The sequence below is a fragment of the Leucoraja erinacea genome, chromosome 6 (genome assembly GCF_028641065.1).
Source record: "Leucoraja erinacea ecotype New England chromosome 6, Leri_hhj_1, whole genome shotgun sequence".
Lineage (NCBI taxonomy): Eukaryota > Metazoa > Chordata > Chondrichthyes > Rajiformes > Rajidae > Leucoraja > Leucoraja erinaceus.
The window spans coordinates 8877288-8895596 of record NC_073382.1 but is presented as its reverse complement, the minus strand read 5'-3'; the positions used below and the strand labels follow the sequence as shown (position 1 = coordinate 8895596).

The following is an 18309-nucleotide window of genomic DNA, read 5'->3' as shown; positions in this document are numbered from 1 at the left end:
TCTTTCAGCCCATTTTTCCAAATGGCCTAAATCACTCTGTAGACTTTGGAAATCCTCTTCATTATCCAAATCCTCGGATTATATTCCCAGGTTAGTAAATGCTAGTTAAATAACACAAAATCTCATTGTACTAGATTTTGCATTACCTGTTCGCTTGGTCAGAAGATCTGCCAGAGGAATCCGTACACTTCCCAATTCAATGTCTCTTGATGAACCAATTAAAATTGTATTTGGCTTAGCTGCAAACAGAAAGGATATCGTAAAAGTCAGCAGTTACTTGCACGTAAATTCTATAGTGCATAAAAGACAACAATTACGTTCCAAATCATACGACAATTCAGCCTTCAGATTTAAACGAAAAAATTGAGACAAACACAGGAAACAACCGACTAAAAATGTAGACGCAAGGAGTGGCAGATACTGATTTACAAAACAAGACAACGTGCTGGAGAAACCTAGCGGGTCAGGCAGCTTCTCTGGAGGACATGGATAGGCCATATTTCGGGTTAAGACCCTTCTTCAGGATGACTAAACTGCCTTTCATATGTTCAGAATTAATTATTTTATGTAATGTATAGTTGGATGCTACAATGTATATTTACTGAGCAGGCAATGTGGTTGGGTCAATGGAATAGGCATTTTTTGTTCATCCCGAACTGCATTTAATAAGGCGAGGGTAAGTTGCCATCTTGAAACATTGAAATCCATGTGCTGTGGCTACTGCGCAGTGTGTTCATAATTCTGATCTAATGTCACCGTTCTTAAGTGATGACAAAACATTTTCCATGCCCAGATGACAGGCGAAAATAACTTGGAAGTGACAGTTATTCCATGCATTTTTTTTGCCTATTTCTTCCTATGTGCTGATGATCATAGATTAATGATCTTAGTGCTGTTGAAGAAGCTTCAGTGTCTGCAATGTATCTTGTGGATAATATCCACTGCAACTAGCAAGCACTAATAGTGAACAGGCAGAATGTTTTAGATGGTGAATGTGATCCATTTGATTCCCTGGTAATGTTTGAGTATTGATGATGATGATGATATAGGCTATGGAGAGAATGGACAGATCAAAAGGAGAGTCAATCATTGCCAAATGCCCAGCTTCTGACTTGCTTTCATAACCACATTATTTATATGACTAGCACAGTGAAGTTTCTGGTCGACTGTGAACACAAGATATTGATCATGACAAATCTGACAATGCTAATAGTACGGATATCGCAAGGAAGTGGTTAAGATCTCTTCGAGAGCATTATTGTCAAACCTTCCACTGATGCAAATGTTATTTGCCATTTAATAATCCAAAGCTAAATGCTATCTAGATTGTGTGTAAGTAAGTCATCTAAATATCAGTGCAGCTGTAGGTATTTTTCACATGTGATGGAATCCAGAAATAATGGGAAGTGCGGAGGTGGTGTGAAACAGCAACACATGCACTTAAAAGACAGAGATAAATGAAGAATCAAAGCCCACCTGCTTTATTCGACTGATGATAGATGGTAAACACTGCTTCTGATGAATCTAGTAGTTCAGCCAAACTGAAACTCTCTCCATTAGATTTCTGAATTATAAGATTACATGGAAACTCAGAATAATGGTCAAACTCTGGGCAGAATGTACGGGCCACAACCTTCGTGCACCGCTTTTCATTTCCCAGAAGAAAGGAAATGTGAATTGTAACATACGTGTTCACACCGACTTCAGATTGGTAATGTAACAAATGGTTAATTTCTGCGACAGCCCTGTATTTAAAGAAATAAAATAAATGTAAACCATTTATTAAACCATTAGTATTACGACTGCTGCTGATGAATCAAAATCAGTTCCTGAACTTAAGTTCAAAATATGTTCAAAACTATGACTTGGATGTCTAACATTTAAGGTATATATCCATTCTTTGTTCCTTACAATTTTATACTTCTGTACATTTATCTTCATTACCAGAGAATCTTAACAAGTTAATGTATTTTCATGGTCTCCTACATCCTTTCTCAGTTTGCCATGGAATGGTTACTTTATTGTCACATGTAACAAGGCACAGTGAAATTCTTTGCTTGCATACCCAAGGTATGCAAATAGTCGCCACAGAAATGGTGCTGACAAAGGTACAAAGTACCCCTGCCGGCTCCTCCTTTGTTCTCCACCCCTCCACGCTGGGTCCTCCATTGCTCTTCCGCCTCCATCACGGCAGTCCCCCCACGCCGGGTCCTCCATTGTTCTTCCCTGCCCTCATAGACCGCCGACCAGGAGGCTGACCTCACCCCTAACCACCAACTTGGCATCAGCAAACGCCGACTTTGTTCTTATTAAATCCATCTCCAAATCCCTTTACCTCCCCCCTCGACTCCGTTCAAGGACCCAAGCAATCGTTCCAGGTGTGACAGAGGTGCACCTGCATCTCCTCCAACCTCATCTATTGCATCCGCTGCTCTAGATGTCAGCAGATCTATATCGGTGAGACCAAGCGGAGGTTGGGCGATCGTTTCGCCGAACACCTCCGCTAGGTCCGCAATAACCAAGCTGACCTCCCGGTGGCTCAGCACTTCAACTCCCCCTCCCACTCCGTCTCCGACCTCTCTGTCCTGGGTCTCCTCCATGGCCACAGCGAGCAGCACCGGAAATTGGAGGAACAGCACCTCATATTCCGTTTGGGGAGTCTGCATCCTGGGGCATGAACATCGAATTCTCCTAATTTTGTTAGTCCTTGCTGTCTCCTCCCCTTCCTCAGTCCCCCTGCTGTCTCCTCCCATCCCCCAGCCTTCGGGCTCCTCCTCCTTTTTCCTTTCTTGTCCCCGTCCCCCCCCGCCCCCGATCAGTCTGAAGAAGGGTTTCGGCCCAAAACGTTGCCTATTTCCTTCGCTCCATAGATGCTGCTGCACCCGCTGAGTTTCTCCAGCTTTTATGTGTACCTGTTATACTCTGATTATGAATCAACATGGCACTTCAGTTGCATTTTCATTTATTCTCTCTACTGCTATTCTCTAGTCACCCCCTGAGATTGTGTCCCATTTTGATTATAGTCAACCTTAAGTAATCTTGTTCAATGCTACTTTATCAATTATGTTTATTGGATCTGAATTTAATGATAACCATTACATTCAACTGGTCCCAATGCTCAGTAATTCATCTCATTTAGTTGGTCAAGGCACTTTTTCTTAAAATCAATTATAAATCTGATTTTATTAAAGGAATATGTATCACAAAAATCCCACAAATAGTTTTAACACTAATAAAATATAAAAGGATTTTCAATTCAGATCTATGAAATTGTCCCTACCTTGTTGCAGCTTGTAAACCTGAAGCTCGGAGCAACTGTACTGAAAGAGTCACTGCACGAGATGATATGACCCCTTCTCTGGCATCCTCAGTTGCTTTTACAGAACATCTGTATTTTACACTAATATCCAATAAGCCTGTAATATGTGAAAGAATGATAATACTTTGATTGTCCTGCATGGAAGGTAGAACGGTTGTGGTATATAACTTTTTAATGTTTGAATAAGAATACCAGAGATGGATTAGTTGATACAGTTTAACTTGAAAATGCCCGTAAAAAGTTCACATTTGGAAGAATGTGTGTGAAATATTTAATACTTTTCCCAATGATTATGTAGTATTATTCAACAGACTCATAATTGAACCAACTGGGTTATTAGTTTCTCTGAATATGTACAATTAGTTGTGAAACTAACAATTTGGCCCACAGTTTATACCTGGCGGGTATTTTGGTTTGGCTTTCCTACGTTATTGACGAGCACCCCTGCTGTCTTCAAAAATAGAAATTGAATGGAATTCTGCTCCAGTACTTTGTTAATACAGTCCAATAAAAATTGTGGGAAAAGTTCACCTACCAGTAGAATGCGGAAGATGCTTTTCTACATTTTTTGTCCTTGGTATCAGGGGAACACTAAAGATCTGAACTCCAACTTCCTTGTGATGTTGCATTGTCACCATGCCACATAGCTTGGACAAAGGGAGGACACCTCTGGCAACAACCTGATCTCTAACATTAGGGTAATAATACCTGAGAAAATAAAATGAAAGGTTCATACTATATGCATTAGATTGCATAATAACTTACAAGTTTAAAAATTTGCCCCATAAAAATCAATGCATTTCTTTGAATGCTTCTATGAATCATATCTTCCATTAAATTACAATCTATCTATCTACATATATCATCATATCTATCTATATACTTTTAAAACTCTGTGTGTGTGTGTTTTTGTTTGTGGGTGTCAGATTTGGCCTTTGATTCCTTGGTCGGCAAAACCACATGCAAAAACTCCGAGATTCTTTCCATTTCGCTAGCGATTTCACTTTTACATTCACTAATCCACTCCTCATTACATTTAGACATTTTTCTGTACACATTTTTAATAAAATCCTTCCCCCCCCCCCCCCCCCCATTTTTTCACCTCCTGCTGGCCAACCACCATAACGGCTGCTGCTGCCCGACTCTCCTCCAAAAACACTTTTCGCTAGCGATTTTCCCTGCTGTTCGAGGACGGCGAAAAGCACCGGGGGAACAGCCGATCTTTGGCTTGAGCCAGCGTGACAGAGCCGGCGCGTCAAGGGTCTGTCAGCCCTCAGGCGCATTGAGGGCGTACACAGTGTCTTGACGTCATACGCCTAGCGCGTGGCGTTGTGCCATGACGTCAGGCCGCCCCTCCCCCCCTTGCAACCACGCGTTGTGGGAACAGATCCAATGGGTCTGCACTTGGTCTCGTATACTCTTTTAAAACTGTGTGCGTGTGTTTGTGTGTGTTTGTTTGTGGGTGTCAGATTTGGCATTTGATTCCTTGGTCCTTCAAAACCACACGCAAAAACTCTGAGTTTTTCCCATTTCGCTAGCGATTTCACTTTTACATTCACTAATCCACTCCTCATTACATTTAGACATTTTTCTGTACACATTTTAAATAAAATCCTCCCCCCCCCCCCACCCGCTCATTTTTATAACGGCTGATGCTGTCCCGGCTCTCCTCCAAAAACGCCAACATTTTTCACATTTCGCTCGCGATTTTCGCTGCTGCTGCCCGGCTTTCCTCCACCCCCCCCCCCCCAGCCACGCTGGCGGCGAAGGCACAGATCAGTGCTCTCCCGCGCTGCTTTTCGCCGTCCCTGCGGGCTTGCACTCCATGAAAATCCCGCGCGTCAAGAGCCTGTCGGCCCGCAGGCGCATTGAGGGCCTAAGCAGCGTCTCAATGGGCGTACGCAGCATCTCAACGTCGAACGCAGCGTCTTGACGTCGTACACAGCGTCTTGACGGCATACGCCTAGCGCGTGGTGTTGCGCGATTACGTCAGGCCGCCCCCCCCCCCTTGCAACCGCGCGTTGCGGGAACAGACCCAACGGGTCTGCATTTGGTCTAGTTGATATTTAAAGGTTTAAAAAAGCAAACTTCAAAAACATTTTCATTGTTAAATCCTTGCTGCCCCTGCTTCCAACAAACTTCCATACAAAGTTGCAATCCAGGAACACTCTGTGCTTCCACCAGGTTTTCACCTGTATGGAAGGTCAAGGGCCTGTCCCATTTTCCTGAGTTACTCACGAATTCACCCGAGTTTTCCCCTTGATTCAAACTCGGAGAATGTCCGTAGCGAGTCCGTAGATAGATATTTCGTAGCGGCTCGTAAGGCCAGCCGTAGGTACTCGGGGCATCAGGTAAGTTGGGACGTTTTTTTAGCATGTTGAAAAATGTCCATGAGTAAAAAAAATATATAGCCCCAAGTCCCTACGGCTGGCTATTACCATAATTCGCTGAGTTTGAATCAAGGTGAAAACTCGGGAGAATTTGTGAGTAACTCTGGAAAGTGGGACAGGCCCATCACAGTCCTCTACCCAACATTTTTAACAATGTTGACATCATTGAACCCTTACTCCTGCTCCTGCCAACTTGAACAGGAGGGGAAGGGTCAATTGGTATTGCAATTGGAAGTGCTGTGGCAGGCAGGGGGGGCGCAATTGGATTATTTTTTAAAGTCCGGTGCTGGGCGAGGCAGGGGAATGGTGGAATCTTACGTTGGGGAACGGGTTGAGTTGGGGGACCATGCCTCCCGTGGGGGCTACGGGTTAGTGGTGGAATGTTGCATTGGGGTAACAGGCCTCCTATGTAACATGGACCCAACGGGTTCCAGTTGGTCTAGTACCATTGTCTAGTACTATTATTCATGAAATCTTATGCCACCTGCTGGTTGTAATACAATTTTTTCACCGTGATTTTTATTACTAAAGCAGAATACCTATAATGAAATGAGACATTGAAACAGCAGGAGGGACATTTAGATCACAAATCCATTGCACAATTCAATGAGATAATGGTTCTGCACGTTGGTTTGGTTAAGTTTCCTTTTATATTGTTGACTAGCAAAGATGTATTTATCTCAAATTGAAAATTGTGTCAACATCACTGCCTTTTCCTCACAAATGTCCCACAATCCTACTAACTCTGAAAATTATTTGTTTTTAAAACTACTAAATGGGCTGATCTTAATATTCATATCCTATTACCCTGGACCCAGCCATCATTGGGGAGAAAGTGCCTACCTTATCAATTTCCTCCAAAATTTTAAAAATAATTCAAGGTTTTTTTTAAGACTTTATTATATTCCAGTGAAACATAATTTTGCTCAAATTCTGAACCTCAGAGCACAGGTGAAATGCTGGGAATCTTAATCGCAATATCAAGCACTCTTTTTAAGATGCTGTGTAGTGAACACTACATAATACTCTTTATTTAATCCAACCAAAAGCTTTATATAGGTCAAGTAAAGTCCATTGCAGTAAATCCAGTAGTATCCATTCGAGCTTACAATTCAGAATCATCCCACGGGTATCACCTGCCTTCTCTCCATACCTCTGATCCCCTTACCAGGGCCACATCTAACTCCCTCTTAAATATAGCCAATGAACTGGCCTCGTTTCCTTCTGAGAGAGTTCTCACTGGAAAAAAGTGATTTCCCCCTTATAATACCCCTTGTCCTGGACTTCCCCAACATCGGGAACAATGAATTAAAAATGGTTTCAGTGTGTGTTGTTTCCTTCTGACTCACTGGTATTAATAGGAATAAAAAATCGAAAACACAGGAATCTCTCACAAGCAAAATCACGAGTGTGTGGGATTATCAGATTTTTACTGTATCTGGCCATTATTACACTGACATCCTGGAAGCTTTCTGTACACATGTTGGTTTCCACATTCGAAAAAGCTTTCTTTGCCTAAACTGCTTGTTGATATCCTAAAAGGAATGCTGAAGCTGGGTTATAAAAGCAAGGTACCCTCCGTTCACTTCAATGACAATTGGCCACAGACATTTTGTGGGCTTGTCTGCAAAGACAACTATACCTTCACACAGTCATGCCCTCTACAGGAGATCCAGCTTTATAAATGGTTTCGAATGGATTGACATTCAATGAGAAATGATCATAGAAGGAAGTATGAATAAAATGGTACGATTAATTACTCAAGTTGTCTGAAAATTGTATAACAAATGATTGTGCAGATTGCAAAAAAAAAAAAGGTAAAGCAGAAACGTTATCAATGCCTGCTTTTCTCTTTTATTACACATTTATATGATACAGCACTTTCAAATAATAAAGCTGCTGTAGGCACATACCTAAATTCCTTTACTGCTTTATTAATGCTTCTAAAGTCAGTAAGCATCAACTTGGCCCTTAAAACATAAGCAAAATTCTGCAGGTACTAGAAATCCAAAATATAAATGGAATATTCTGTACTCAACAAGTGAGGTCACATAATAAACTTATAACCTGAATCATTCATTTTGCTTCCTTCCACACTCACAATGTCTGATCTGCTCATTCCAGTAATTTCAATTTGTTATTATTGAATTTAGCATTTCATTATAAAGTTGCCTGAAAAGAAGGAACATCCACAGGGAGGCTGCTCATAACATGTGACCTGATTTGAGGTTCCTCATTGCCAATATGTTTAATGCTTTTATTGAAATAAAGGAACATTTGCCAAATCAATCAGTTATGATGCAAAATGGCAGAAACTATTTGAATACAAGGAATCTTTAGATTTTCCTTTAACCTCAAACAAATGTATCTATGAAATGTTCGCCTGTTTAGAATCAAGCAGCAGTGCTAAAATATACCAAATATATTGTGGCTCAATGCTCTGCAATGCTACACAATGGGAAGAGATAGTATGCCTTTATAAACAAGCTTCAAAAATGTCTGTGGGTAGCTTCAGTAAATTATATGATGATTCAATATATATACAGAATATTTGTCATCTAAAATGTTTAGCCAGTCAGGAAAATATCGTTGGCTGTAAATGGCCTCAATATGCTCACTAAAGGTGGGGATGGGAGAAGAAAAATATCAACAAGTAATATTACTGAAGTGCATGATAGTCATATATTGTGGAACAGGCCCTTTGACACAACTGGTCCATGCTGACCAAGATGCCGCATCTAAGCTAGTCCCATTTTCCCGCATTTGGCCCACATAACTCTAAACTTCTCCTATCCATGTACCTATCCAAGTGTCTTTTAAATGCCGTTACAGTAACTGTATCAACTACCTCCTTTGGCAGCTCATTCCATATATTGTGAGATTAGAGTACAGTGCCTAAAATATGTGGACCATCTTGTCAACATTTACATTAGAAATAGAGAAAATAGGTGCAGGAGTAGGCCATTCGGCACTTCGAGCCAACACCGCCATTCAATATGATCATGGCTGATCATTCAAAATCAGTACCCCGTTCCTGCTTTCTCCCCACATCCCTTGACTCTGTTAGTCCTAAGAGCCATATCCAACTCTCTCTTGAATAGAATTTTGGAAGTTTGGGAAATACAACAGGATAGCCAGAACTGATAGGAGTAATTTCCTTAAGCAAAAATAACAAAATACATTTGGAAAAAGTAAATCACAATTCAACCATAGTAGAGACTTTCCGCTCATGAACTACCTAATAAATCCCAGCCCAATAAATATGCAATAATGTGCAATTCTCAAAAATATGGCCATAACATCACTTTAATTATATATCTTTGGGGTTTACACTGAATTAAGTCAAATAATTTTACAAAATATGTTGGGAAATTAATTTTGCAACATATTCTATGTAAAATAGGTAAATTTGTTTGTTGTTGAAATATTTCAAACTGAACAACTGATTACCAAAGTCACCATATCCAACTTAAAATGTATATATTTCTATAGCTATTGTACTTACCTACACCAAACCTCAAATTGAATGCCACCACCTCCTTCAAGTCTTTGTGTTGAGCAGACATCCAATAGTATTCTCTGCACTGGAAGATCCATTGGGATCAGAAGCAAGTGACTTTGACAGTGATTAAATACAGGATCTGGAACACACAATGTAGTTGCAGTGCGAAACGACTTCAAGATGATACCTACAGGAAAATCAAGTACATATATAAAAATTGTGAATGTAGAAATTAATCTTTATAATATTTAAAAACATAAGAAAATATAAAATTGGGCTGATCAAAATCAGGAAAATGCCCTAATATTCTAATGGCTTGATTCGTGGGAGATCATGTCATAGAAATTTGCATTGTTTTGAGGAATCGACCAAGAGAATTGATGATGCCACGGCGGTGGATATTATCTACATAGACTTTAGCAAGCCCCATGACAAAGTTGCACAGATTATTGCGCATGGATTATAGATTGAGATAGCAAACTGGCTACAAAATTGGGTTAGTAATGGAAGGCAGAGGGTAGTAGTGGGGTATGCTTTGCATATAAGAGACCTGATACCAATAGTGTGCTGCAGGGATCAGTGCCAGGCCCAAGGAATAGATCGGCATGATTAGTAAGCATGTAGATGGTAGTATAGTGGTCAGGATCTGGATTCACACAGACAAATGGGAAATGGAATAGCTGATGGATGCATATAAATTATGAGGACATAGATAAGGGGATGTTACAGTTGTTTTCCGAGGGCAGGGGATTGTAAAACTGGAGAGCATAGGTAGAAGAGACCCAAGAGGCAGGTTTTTACACACAGAGGGTGGTGGAAATATGGCCAGAAGAAATAGAAGAGCTAGGTTCTATTACAACATTTAAAAGACATTTAGGTAGGTAATTTGATAGGAATTGGAGCGGAATACAGGCCAAATGCGAGCAAATGGAACTAGTACAGATAGACATCTTGGTCGGCATGGACAGGTTGGGCCAAAGGGCCTGCTGCTGTCCTGCCTTTTTTCTCAGTGTGGAAACGTCAAAGACTTGAGCACATAGCTTTAAAGGTGAGAGGGGCAAAGTTTAAAGGAAATGAGTGGGGCAAGATTATATATACAGAGGGTGATGGGTATCTAACCCACTGCCAGGAATGGTGGTGGAGGCAGATAAGACAGTGATGCTTAAGAGATTTTAGGATCGGCACATGGATATGCAAGGAATGGAGGGATATGGATTATGTACTGGCAGATAAGAGTTGGTCTTGGCATCATGTTTAGCACAGACATTGAGGGTCGAAGGACCTGATCCTGTGAGGTACTTTTCTATGCTATATAACCATCAATCTCATATCAAAATAATTTACATTACCATTTTAAATCTATTTAACTTGTACACAAAATACATAATCTACAGCATAAATTACACAACAGCAACAATTTTAATGTGTTTATTAAAATATTAAACTGATTGTCCCAACTATTCTAGCTCTCAAAGATGAAGGGCATTTGATAAATCTGGCTCATTCTGCTTATATATTGCAAATTCCATTATCATTCTTAAATCACTAACATTTCCATTTCTACATATTCCAGCAATAACAACTAAATGGCATCTTTAATATCGATAAACAACGCTTTGAAAAAACCAAATACAACTGCCTGTCACTGCAAAGATGCTGATATTGATGGATGTGACCACAGCTTTCTCAAAAATAAAGGATTTACTTGAATGCCTTCAGTAAGGAAAGAGATTGAAGAAGCAAAAAGATTGAGGAACTCATGGAGCCAGAATGAATGAAATACCAACTTCCTACAATAGGATTCAGAGAAAGCTGGCTGCATAAAAATCTAGAATCATAAGAAATGAGTGAAGTGATCTTGGGATTTGAATTGGTGGACAAGACTAGGGAACAATCCAGCAAACAACCAAATAAGAGAAAGATAATGTTAACGATGATGGGTAATCCTGTATCAACAGGATGCAATGCAGATTCTCAGACGAACAAAATTTGTTATGGTAAGCAGAACGATAAAGTCCAATGCGGAGAGGATTGGAATAATTGAGCTGAGAGGTGACAAAATGTAAGAGGGTTTCAAACGGCAAGTAGGTAGAAGCAATGTGGAATTTCGGGTTAGAATTTCAGCCTAGAGTTGAATAGGAATTCAGGACTGAGGTAAAGGGTTGAGGGAAACACGAGATCAATGTTGAGGATAAATAATTGGTTACAGAGGCTGAAAACAACAACAACTTCAGAGTAAATTACAAATCCAAGAATGGATAGTAGTCTGACACCAAAGGTGGTGTCAGAGAAGCAGATCTGCGTGTCGATGTACGTGTTGAACCTGTTGACGAGGAGAAAGTGCAGAAAGTGCTTGAATTTTTTGAAGATGTTACACGGGAAATTGATGAGGGTAACGCAGTGGATGTTGTGTATATGGACTTCAGTAAGGCCTTTGACAAGGTTCCTCATGGAAGGTTGGTTAAGAAGGTTCAATGGTTGGGTATTAATGGTGGAGTAGCAAGATAGATTCAACAGTGGCTGAATGGGAGATGCCAGAGAGTAATGGTGGATGGTTGTTTGTCAGGTTGGAGGCCAGTGACGAGTGGGGTGCCACAGGGATCTGTGTTGGGTCCACTGTTGTTTGTCATGTACATCAATGATCTGGATGATGGTGTGGTAAATTGGATTAGTAAGTATGCAGATGATACTAAGATAGGTGGGGTTGCGGGTAATGAAGTAGAGTTTCAAAGTCTACAGAGAGATTTATGCCAGTTGGAAGAGTGGGCTGAAAGATGGCAGATGGAGTTTAATGCTGATAAGTGTGAGGTGCTACATCTTGGCAGGACAAATCAAAATAGGACGTACATGGTAAATGGTAGGGAATTGAAGAATGTAGGTGAACAGAGGGATCTGGGAATAACTGTGCACAGTTCCCTGAAAGTGGAATCTCATGTAGATAGGGTGGTAAAGAAAGCTTTTGGTGTGCTGGCCTTTATAAATCAGAGCATTGAGTATAGAAGTTGGGATGTAATGTTAAAATTGTACAAGGCATTGGTGAGGCCAATTCTGGAGTATGGTGTACAATTTTGCTCGCCTAATTATAGGAAGGATGTCAACAAAATAGAGAGAGTACAGAGGAGATTTACTAGAATGTTGCCTGGGTTTCAGCAACTAAGTTACAGAGAAAGGTTGAACAAGTTAGGGCTTTATTCTTTGGAGCGCAGAAGGTTAAGGGGGGACTTGATAGAGGTTTTTAAAATGATGAGAGGGATAGACAGAGTTGACGTGGAAAAGCTTTTCCCACTGAGAGTAGGGAAGATTCAAACAAGGGGACATGACATGAGAATTAAGGGACTGAAGTTTAGGGGTAACATGAGGGGGAACTTCTTTACTCAGAGAGTGGTAGCTGTGTGGAATGAGCTTCCAGTGAAGGTGGTGGAGGCAGGTTCGTTTTTATCATTTAAAAATAAATTGGATAGTTATATGGATGGGAAGGGAATGGAGGGTTATGGTCTGAGCGCATGTATATGGGACTAGGGGAGATTATGTGTTCGGCACGGACTAGAAGGGTCGAGATGGCCTGTTTCCGTGCTGTAATTGTTATATGGTTAAAGGCTCTTGGGAGGCTCCATAGATAATACTGCAAAGATGAAGCAACGCAAGGTAAATAAAACAGAACAAAGCCGATCATAGAATGCCACTCAACCAGTGAAACAAGAAAATACTGAACAAGAAACCTAGCAACCTATAATAGTAAATATTTAAATATTTTTATCCATTTAATTGTCATCTGTATCTCTAAATTATCTTCATCCCTTTTATCTAATTTCTCTCTGTAATACTCAAAGCTTACTTTGTCAATACTCAAACAATACTTCCTTTGTGCTTACTCTTGACTTGCTTTATTTTTTATTCTTCTTCTTTATGGATTTATAAGATCCTGATACAGAACTTAATCACTCCACTTAGAATATTTGATAATATATATCTTTAAGAGCAAAAAAAAGCTAGTTTATAATGCTATGTGCTGGCTGAAAAACAGGGCTGAAATAAAGTTACCTACCAGGTTCCACTGGCAATGCCTCAGATATGATATTTGCATCGTGAGTTGGGAAATGATATTGTACATAGCAGTCTGCCTCTCCCCAAACAGTAGACTGCAAGGGAGTCAATCCTTTAAGTTTTATCACATTCATCTCAAAAGTGTGTTCCATCAGTGGCTCAGTCTCCCCTCTATTGGACTGAAATATTACATTGCATCAGAATAGTTATACGATTAAACTCGAGAGAGAGAAACTTAAGTTTTATTTTTGTAAATATATGAATGAATCATCTGCACAATGCAGATATTAGTATATTTTGAATGGCCAAGTTCTTGAGAAGCATTTATTTCAGCAGCATAGAAATTACTGAACATCAACTGGCTGGTAGTATGCAGAATAGATGTGGAGTTCCAGTCACTTTTTTCATTGATGTTAAGTAGCTTCACCTTAACAGGAATTTGATCCTGTCCAATGGCCATCTGACTCCTCAACATATTATCTCACAGCAACAGTTCAGAAAAGTTCTACCATGTAAAGAGATCATTCAAACACGTCCATGCAGGATATATGAAATACTAATCTAACCACACCTATTCTAACCACATCCCTGGAATTCTCTGCCACAGAATGTAGTTGAGGCCAGTTCATTGGCTATATTTAAGACGGAGTTAGATGTGGCCCTTGTGGCTAAAGGGATCAGGAGAGAAGGCAGGTACAGGTCACTGAGTTGGATGATCAGCCATGATCATATTGAATGGCGGTGCACCTATTTCCTATGTTTCTATTCCCGTATTGCCACAATACCATCGCTGGTCGGCATGGGCTCAGTGGGCCGAAGGACCTGTTTCTGCACTATATCGCTAAACAAAACTAAGCTAAACCTTTTTGTTTCTCATGTATTTATCTAGTTCCCTTATGAACAGCACAAATGAATCACTTTCTATTTATCCACTGGCAGTGAATTCCAGTTCTCTGCCACTCCGCAAAAAAATGTTTTCATGTTAATTTAGTTCTTCTGTCATTTGACAACATTCTGTGTCTTCCAGTTCCTACCCTGTCAGCCAATAAAGAGTCACGGAGTTATAAACAGACCCTTCCTCCCAAATCATCCGTCAAGCAAGATCTCCCAACTAAGTTAGCCTAACAGCAATGGTGGGAGAATTACCAGAGGAGATCCTGTCTCTCAGAATCCACCTGCATTTGGAAAGGCAAGGGCTGATTAAGGATAGTTAGCATTGCTTTCTGTGTAGAAAATACTCTCACAAATTTGCTTGAGCACTTTTATGCAGAGGTAACCAAGGAGATTGATTAAGGCAGTAGATGTTATCTACATGGATTTTAGCAAGGTCCCACAAGAAGATTGGTCCAGAAGGTTAGATCACTTGGGATCCAGGGTGAGCTAGCTAACTGGCTACAAAAATAGCTTGTTGGAAGGAGACCAAGGGTGGTGATGGAGGGTTATTTTTTAGATTGGAGGCCAATGGTGTGCCATAGATTCAGTCCTGGGTCTAATGCTGTTTGTCACATACAGTATATCGATAATACATAAAGATAAGGTGGTGAAGAAAGTGTATGGCACATGCTTGCCTTCATTGGCCAGTCTACTCAGTGTAAGATTTGGGACATCAGTGTGTTGGTGAGACACATTATGTTGGTGAGACCAACTGGAATATTGTGTACAGTCCTGGTCACCATATTAAAGGAAAAACATGATTTAGATAGAGAGGCTGCAATAAAGATTCACAAAGCTGTTGCCAGAACTGGGGGGTTGTGTTATGAAAGCGTGAATAAACTGGATTATTTTCCCTAGAGTGAAGGAGACTGAGGATGACTGTAAAACATTATAAAATAATGAAGAACATAAATAAGTTACCAGGATTAGAGGGTGTGAGCTATAGGGGGAGGTTGAGTAGGCTGGGTCTCTATTCAATGGAGCGCAGGAGGATGAGGGGAGATCTTATGGAGTTATACAAAACCATGACAGGAATAGATCGGGTAGATGCACAGAGTCTTTTGCCCAGAGTAGGGGAATCGAGGACCAGAGGACATAGGTTCAAGGTGAAGGGGAAAAGATTTAATAGGAATCCAAGGGGTAACTTTTTCACACAAAGGGTGGTGGGTGTATGGAACAAGCTGGCAGAAGGTGGTTGAGGCTGGGACTATCCCATCATTTAAGAAACAGTTAGACAGGTACATGTACGATACGACAGGTTTGGAGGGATATGGACCAAGCGCAGGCAAGTGGGACTAGGGTAGCTGGGAAATTGTCAGCTGGTGTGGGCGAGTTGGGCCAAAGGGCCTGTTTACACTCCATGACTGTATCACTCCATGACTAAGTGGATTATCATAGTTTGTTTCCGTAGCATGGAATTGAGAAAGCATAGGCATTGACAACGAAATGTCAACGATCTGGAGTGGGACCCAAGCAGCAAGTTTCTTCATACAGAGGGTGGTGTGTACATGGAATGATCTGCCAGAGGAAGTGGTAAAGTCAGGTACAATTATTATGTTTAAAAGATATTGGATATGAAAGATTTAGAGGCATATGGGCCAAATGACAGCAAATGGGACTAGCTCAGAAAGACAGCATAGATAAGTTGGATTGAAGGGCTGTTTCTACACTAAATAACACTAACTCTGAATATAACTTCTTCAGTATCACACCTTGGTTTTGCAGTATCATAGTTTTACAAGAAACTCAATTTAAAATATGAACTTTTTTTTTTCACTACCTTTCATACACTTGCTGCATTTGAGTGTGTGTTTTAATGCTTTGAGAAGATAAACAACTGTCTGAAATTTCCCAACATTAAAGATGTGCCATTACTAAATCAAAGCTCTGCAGATTAATACAACCTCATACAGGGCATCCTTCCCCTTGGATACAACTCAATGAGACAAAGCTCAATATGTAACTGATATTGTTAACTGGAATCAGTATTATTTTAATTACTGGATCATAATTAGTACTGCATAATAATTCCAATTAAGGCAGCATAATATGAGTGTTTTCAGAGATTGACAAAAATTGACATGCACAATTTTTTTTATTTGGCTCTTGCTGCAAAATCTGTGTAAGGCGTATTTATAACATACTGGGGTTGCATTACAACATAATTTTGCAGTACAATAATCACAAACCTTTGATAGAATCGATGGCCCTGCATCCAAGAAATGTGGTGTTCTCTGGAAACCAGCGATAGATACCTCCTCGTCACTTTTTAGTTTCTGAAGTGCTGCTATTTGGTCTGCTCCTCCGATAGCTAATAGAACTCGAAGGCTACCCCTTTGATTCCCTGTGAAAACATCCATCATTGGCATGTAGCTGTCCACAGCAACCACGGGGTATTGAGCTTGGAGCAGTAAATGAGAAACCTTGGGATCCCTAATGACACACAAAAAATAATCTATATTTCAAAAGGAAACAAGTTTAATTTGTTTTGTACACAAATCTGCTGACACCCTCAACTTGCTACACTTCAGTTAAGAATTAAAACCATGGGAGGGTTGTGCATACTAAAGCTGTTTAAACAGAACATCTAATCATATGTTAAGCAAGTGTAATTTTAACAAAAAACCCATCTAAAAAAAAAACTTACTGATTAAATTAAACCTAACATTATACAGTAATATAATAATCAAGTGCGCCAACTGATTTTTCTCCAGCTTGCTGGCTTCCACCCTTAACAGCCATGTCTCCGTTTTTTTAATGTCCAGTACGCATGCAAGTCCAGAACAGGTATTCACTGATTCCAGACTACAAAAACATGGTTACAATTGCTCAATCTAGCTGGACACGTTCAGGCAAGTTTTGGTGATTTTATGATGTTTTTAAATAGTTTTTAGGAAAGATATTTCCCCCAGGTCAAGAACAGCACTCAGCGGGTCACATGTTTCTTTTCATCGGATTGGCAACATTGCAATGAAGTGCAAGAACCCATATCCCACTGGTCTAAGATAAATTCTGTGCTTGCCTGTAGAGTTGCTTAAACACTCTTTCCAAATTTTGTTCCAATTTTGTTATACCACACAGAGAAGTTTCTTGTTTTTTGTATAGAATGGCAGAGTTTCTGTACATTTCTTATCCTTTGATGCAATAAAGCAAAATACTGGCAGAAGGCAACATATATTAAAAAATCAGGATACTTTTAACAACATTTAAGAGACTTTTGGATAGGCAATATGGATTATGCGCAGGTAGATATCTCAGCATCATGTTCGGCTGTGGGCTGAAAGGTTTGTTCCTTTGCAGTACTGTTCTATGTTTCCCTGCCAATTGATAACTAGGAAACCACACAGTACATGTGCAAAAATCACACATGCGCATTGTGTATTTACATGGTGAAAACAATGCACACAAATGCGTGAAAATAGGTTTGATTAAAAATTCATGAGCTCTAATATTTTAAAACCATAACACTATGTTTATCGTATCCAGTAAGCAGCAAATTTAGACAATTTATGTTTTGTTTTAGAGGCAGGACATATACTGAGCAAATGTGGATTTGTGGAAAAGTGATTACTATCGTCCATGGTTATTAAAATTGCTTAGTTCAGATGAAATTTATACAGCTAAATTAATCACCAGATCAATCATTCAATCTGATAATTCATCAAATAGTAATTAACAAAAGAAACCCTAGTAAACTCAGTTGACATAGCAGTTTTGCAGATCTGGACCAGTCATGTTTCTGACCTTAAGATCAATTTGTTACCCAAATTTCACAGAATCTTCCCTTTGTGGTTAACGTGTGCCTTGTGCTTCCAAAGTTTATGATCACTTCTTTACAAGGCTTTCCACAACCCATTTCAATAAACAAAAATCAATGAAGATGGTTAGGCTGAAAAGTGCCCTCCTGAATCAATTTTGGCTATTGTTCATTAAATTAACACCAACTTCCACCAATAATCAATAATTGGGGAAGTTAGCTAATTTTAGATTGCCTATTTCAAATTTCAGTTTTTAAGTAAAAATGGCTATCCCTCTACTTGAATTGGCATACATTTCTGTTTTAACATGGTTCTACTCATGGTCTACTGAAGCAAAATCATCAATGGCCTCAAGTTTGATGC

The 18309-nt window shown here is 39.9% G+C and overlaps 1 protein-coding gene across 1 annotated transcript in view; it reads right to left on the bottom strand.

The window, feature by feature from the left end:
- The window catches only part of c2cd3 (C2 domain containing 3 centriole elongation regulator), a 107692-nt gene that overhangs the window by 47632 nt on the left and 41751 nt on the right, over positions 1-18309 (bottom strand). The window contains exons 16-22 of the mRNA XM_055636571.1: positions 16378-16621; positions 13257-13434; positions 9215-9398; positions 3855-4027; positions 3281-3416; positions 1477-1745; positions 147-239 (exon numbers count right to left, since the gene is read on the bottom strand). Of these exons, the coding sequence (XP_055492546.1) occupies positions 147-239; positions 1477-1745; positions 3281-3416; positions 3855-4027; positions 9215-9398; positions 13257-13434; positions 16378-16621 (1277 nt within the window). The remainder of the gene's footprint in view (positions 1-146; positions 240-1476; positions 1746-3280; positions 3417-3854; positions 4028-9214; positions 9399-13256; positions 13435-16377; positions 16622-18309) is intronic.